Source organism: Marmota marmota, unplaced genomic scaffold (genome assembly GCF_001458135.2).
Source record: "Marmota marmota marmota unplaced genomic scaffold, marMar, whole genome shotgun sequence".
NCBI classification, from domain to species: domain Eukaryota; kingdom Metazoa; phylum Chordata; class Mammalia; order Rodentia; family Sciuridae; genus Marmota; species Marmota marmota.
In genome coordinates, this window is record NW_026000196.1 from 3,872,014 (window position 1) to 3,877,038 (window position 5,025).

The window sequence follows — 5,025 nt, forward strand, 5'->3', positions numbered from 1 at the left end:
GGAGTGGTAAGGGGATGGGACACATATGTAGAATTTTCCTACATATTTTTATAATACTATCTTATTACCTATACAATACTTGTGAAAAGAAAAGGTTACAAACAGCATGACAGGAAGTCAATTTTGAATAGATTCTAGAACAGAAAAATTTGACTTTATCTGCTAATCTTTTAGATCTCTTGTCAATTTTCACTTATATTTCCAGGACTCATTATTTTTTCTTTCTTTAGTTTGGTACTGGGTATTGAACTCAAGGGCACTTTACCACTGAGTTACAACCCCAGTCATTCATATATATATATATATATATATATATATATATATATATATTTTTTTTTTTTTTTTTTTTAAGATAATAAATGGATAAAAAGGACTGGGGATGTGGCTCAGTGGTTAAGTACCCCTAGGTTCAATCCCTGGTACCAAAAAATAAAATAAAAGGGATGGGGATGTAGTAGAGTAACCCAAGTTTCAATCCCCAGTACCACCAAAAGAAAACACACACACAAAACAAACAAACAAACAAAACCCACGTATCCTGTTCCCTAAAACCTGGCTTTCCCTCCGATACTCCTGGGTTTGTAGATACCACAAGCATTCTCTCAAATTCCTAAGGTCAAAATATACCATCTTGGACTCCTTCTCTCCTCCATGCCTCAAATCTAGTCAGGCAGTAATTCTCAGCCTTTTTCTCTTTCTCTCTGCTCCTACTGTTGGGCTCTGATCTAGATCCTCATGGCTCCATGTTTGATGATCACCTCAATCTCCTTCCTCTTTAACCCCAAACTCCACCTCTGAACAAATGCTGCAGAATCAGCATTATATTGAGACCCAACTCCCTGACTCTGTATTTAAGGCCCTCCTTGATCTGCTCTCAGCCACACTACAAGTACGGTTCTCTCACTTTCCCAATGGAACTCGGGTTCCATGGAGCCAGACCTGTCCCTGATTGGCATGGTTGTGTCCATGGCCTTTACTTTTGTCCTCCCAGCTCTAAAAGTCCTCTCTCCTTCCTTCTGTTCAACTAAGTCCTACCCATCAAGCTTTCAAATCTAGATCTTTTTGTAGTTTCTATAGCTCCTAGCACAGTGCCAGGCAGACAATACGTATTCAACCCACGTTCTCTGAAAAGAGAGGGAGAAAGGAGAGAGAAAGGAAGAAGGGGGAAGGGAAGACAGGGAGGGGAGAAGAAGTGTAAGAACGCATTTGTCAAACAGGAAGGGTCCTGTCCCCCAGAGGGAGCTGCTGCTCCAGAAAAAAATGGTAAGGAGGAGCAAGAATGCAGCTGCTTTTGCTCAGAGCCTTAAAAATCCTCTGGAGGCTGTGTGGGCGAACTTCCCTTGGTTCTGAGGCACTGGCCAACTCCATTCTTTCCTTTGTCTCTCTCCTTAGAAATGAGATATTTCTCCTTCTTTGGGTTTGGATTTCTTCCCTGGGAAGGAGAGGGGGAGAGTCAGCTTTCTAAATTAGAGAGGAAATGACAAGTTCCACCTGCACGTGGGCATGGGACTGAACTAGAATAATGAGCCCTCCCACCAGCTCTCTCCAGGCTGTTTGTGAAGCTCTGCATCCTGGCCCCAAGTCCTGCTTTCTCTAGGTCTTGCTCTTACATGTTAGATCAGGAGGAATCCTGGGTGATGGAGCTCCTTGTCTTCAGAAGGTAGAAGACCTGCCAGTACCCCATTGGCTCTGGCCCCGGCAGGGAGCTCCACATTTGCTGTCTTTGAGGAGTTTTGAATCAGAGAAATCAAATGTTGGGACAGAAAGACTTTATTTAAAGAGTTCTTTGTGTTGCTTTCATATTTTAGAATGGGAATTCAAGGCCCAGGAAAGAAAGGTGTCTGCATAAAGAAGTAAAGTAGACCTGGGGAGGGAACAAGGAGTATCATAGAAGCTGGGGGCCTGCCGTTCTTTCTGCATTTCATAAAAGACATGGAAAGTCCTGGCCTGATGCCTCAGTTGCCCTAACCCTAGACATCCAACCCTAAAGAATAGCAAAGCTTGTTTTGGAGATATCTGTAATAACATGATAGTTCTGCTGTTCCTCTGAGTCTACCAGGACCTGGGACTCCATGAAATGAAATGAAATTTCTACCTATAGCCATACCAACCTGAATGTGCCCGATCTCATCTGAAATAAAACGTCTGTGTGTCCCATAAAAGCAAATTCATCATAAATGCTTTCACTCCTCATCCTATTCTAGGTAGCCATATGCCACTTTCCTATAGGAGCAAGACTGAAGAGGCTTGGCCTCTCAGTCCAGACAGCTTGGTGGAACTCTCTACACACCTTTAACCTCGGTAAGTACTGGAAATATCCTTGAGCTGACATTGGACTGGAAACCCCTCCAAGGGTCTTGGGGCAGAGGGAAGGAAGATGTGCATAGGGACATAGAATCTAGACCGGGACCAAGGCTTCTGGAGCCTCAGCCATTGCCCAGCTGCTCATAGACTCTCAGGGAGAACCCACACTCACAAGAACCCTTGAGAATAATGCCTCAAGAGCTCCATGTAAAAGTATACCCAGAAAATGTTTGAGTGGAGTCAAGAGTGAGTGGGGGGGGGCAGAACTTTGCCTTACAGTTAGGACCCTGGGATAGTCAAGGCTCAGCTGGACGGAGCCAGATATAGTTGACAAGTCCTTAAAGGACCCTCTTTCTCCCTTGGGCACTCTACCTGTCCCCACAGGCAGTCAAGCTGTTCTGAGGGACAGCAGACTCTGTGGTGCCTCATCCAGCTGGCCCTCCCCAGGCAGTCCCATTCACATTGTCCCTTCTTTGCCAAAGGCTCTTCCAGAGGCCAAATAATTCTTTCTCCTTGTCTCACAGAACCTGTGAAGGGGGTGGGGTGGGGGTCCAGTTGTGTCCAGTTGGCAGGAAACAGAAAACTACAGGGGCATAACATAGTCCAAAATCTAAGACTGAAAAACCTTCTTTCCCACTGTGCCTATCTTGTCCCTCTAAAGGCAAAGAGACTCCTTTTGGATGTGGGGCTGTAGCTCAGTGGTAGAGCACTTGACTTGCATGTGTAAGGCCCTGGGTTCAACCCTCAGGTTCAATCCTTTTAGGAGCATCCCCATTCAGGCCCAAGGGGCCTTGAGACTGCCACTTCTTTCCCACCTGCTGCTCTCTGGCTGACACTCAACTTTGAGTACATCAAATATGCAATAAAAATGTCCATCACACAACTGCTCAGCCAGACAGCAGCACTGCGTACACTCTCCAGCCTTGTTCCTAACAGTCTTCCCCAATCCACCTGGATTTTGAAGCACCTTTCCTTCTCTTCCTCATCACTGCTCTAAGAAGAATCCTGCTTTCTTTCTCCTTGTTGCACTGGTATTGGACAAGGCCAGAAGCAGGCGACAGACCCCAGATAAGCCAGGTATGGTAGTGCACACCTATATCCCAGCGCCTCTGGAGGCTGAGGCTGGAGATCTTAAGTTCAAAACCAGCCTGGGCAATTTAGGGAAACCTATATCAAAATAAAAAAATAAAAAGGGCTGGAGATGTGGCTCAGTGGTAGAGCACTTCTGGGTTCAATCCCCATTACTAAAAACTAAAAAATTTTAAAAGCCCAGACAAGTCACTGTGACAAATGTGAGGCCCCCACAGGGAGTGCCCTTCATTAAAGTCCAGAACAAATGACCACATTTCATTCCCGTGTTTAAGTAGAGACAGTACTTAAGAGGAAGGGGCATTTTTTCCTGGCAGCCAGGGACCTTCTCAAGTCTGACTCAGTCACTAACAGGAGCCCTCAGCCCTGCCCCAGACATGTGACACCATTTGACGTGTTTTATGCAGAAACAGGTTCCGGTTACATTTGAACTTTTCCAACTCCAAGGTCAATAGGACTCAGCCAATCCTAGAGGAAGTGCCCAGGACTTTTCCCGAAAGTCCTTGATGTCTGTTTTTATGCTGTTTAATGAAGGGAGAATAAGAGATCTCTAGACAGTGTCTCACAGTAAAGTCTAATTTCTGCATAATACACAACAAATTCTGACCAGGAAACAACACTATCCCCATAGCCAAACCTTCACATTCCCCTTTGAAAACAGGCTCCAGAGTGAAAGGAAACTTAGTTGCCCAGAATGGGCAGGAAGTGTCTGTCTTCCTGGCAATACATGTATCCTTCTCCGTGCCTGTATGCTTGTCAATTGTCTATGTGTCCCTATATCTGTGGGCAGCCTCCTCCTAAAACAAAGTCTCCATACTCTTTATCTCTGGAAAAGACCAGTGAAGGGCTCATCAGTTCCATCCCTCTCTGGCACCTCACCCCCACCCCCAACAGGGCAGGACAATTGGCTCCCTCAGAGCTTCAGGTCCTCAATCCCTGGTATCCCAGATAGGAACCAGCCCTTGATTCTACCCCTTCATCTCACCAGCCCTGACATAGACCCTGGGAAGAAGACCAATGCCCTGGGCCCAGAGGAGGACCCTTACTTATTACAAGGTTTCTTTCTTCCTGGTCAATGTCCCCCACCCTGAGCTAATCAGGTCCCATTCAGGGCAGTCCCCCGTCCCTCTTCCCTGCCACCAGTGCGCTCCCCCTCTCTACCAGCAGGGAGGAATTTCAGCCTCTCTGACTTTCCTTATCGCTAGCTCTGGAATCCAGTCCCAGGGAGTAGCCGGGTGTGGGGTGGGGAGATAAGGAAAACCTTCAGGCCCTGTGAAATCCCCCAAATAGGGCCTTGCTCCTCTCTTGGGTCTCTCAGTTGCCAGAGGCCTGAGGCCCTTGAGCCACGAGGGGTCAGGAGAAGCCATGAGGGGCATTCTGGCCTGTCCCTGTATCCAAGCCTTAGGCTTTAGGCTGAGCGCTCGAGGGCACGGGCCCCACCCAGGTCTCCAAGGAGGAGCAGCCCCGAGCCAGCAGGGGCGCAGGCGGCACCCTGAGCTTCGCCCGCCCCAGAGGAGCCCTACCCGGCGCTGCCCAGCCCCTCAGCGCTATTCACCTGGTCTCGGGTCGCACGCTGAGCAGGTAGCTGCGGCTGGCCGGGCTGGGGATCCACACCGGCCCATCGTCCTCGCC

General features: G+C 47.8%; 1 protein-coding gene across 7 annotated transcripts in view; it reads right to left on the reverse strand.

Moving 5' to 3' along the window:
• The window catches only part of LOC107148397 (sodium/nucleoside cotransporter 1), a 119,856-nt gene extending 114,837 nt beyond the window's left edge, over positions 1-5,019 (reverse strand). For 2 of the 7 annotated variants that reach the window (XM_048790200.1, XM_048790202.1), the window contains exon 1: positions 4,949-5,019. Coding sequence is in view for 2 of the 7 variants with exons in the window: in XM_048790202.1 (XP_048646159.1) it covers positions 4,949-5,015 (67 nt within the window). In the remaining 5 variants the exon portion in view is untranslated. The remainder of the gene's footprint in view (positions 1-4,948) is intronic. The other 5 variants (XM_048790207.1, XM_048790198.1, XR_007342820.1 and 2 more) reach the window with 4 other exon arrangements.
• Positions 5,020-5,025: the final 6 nt, after the last annotated feature.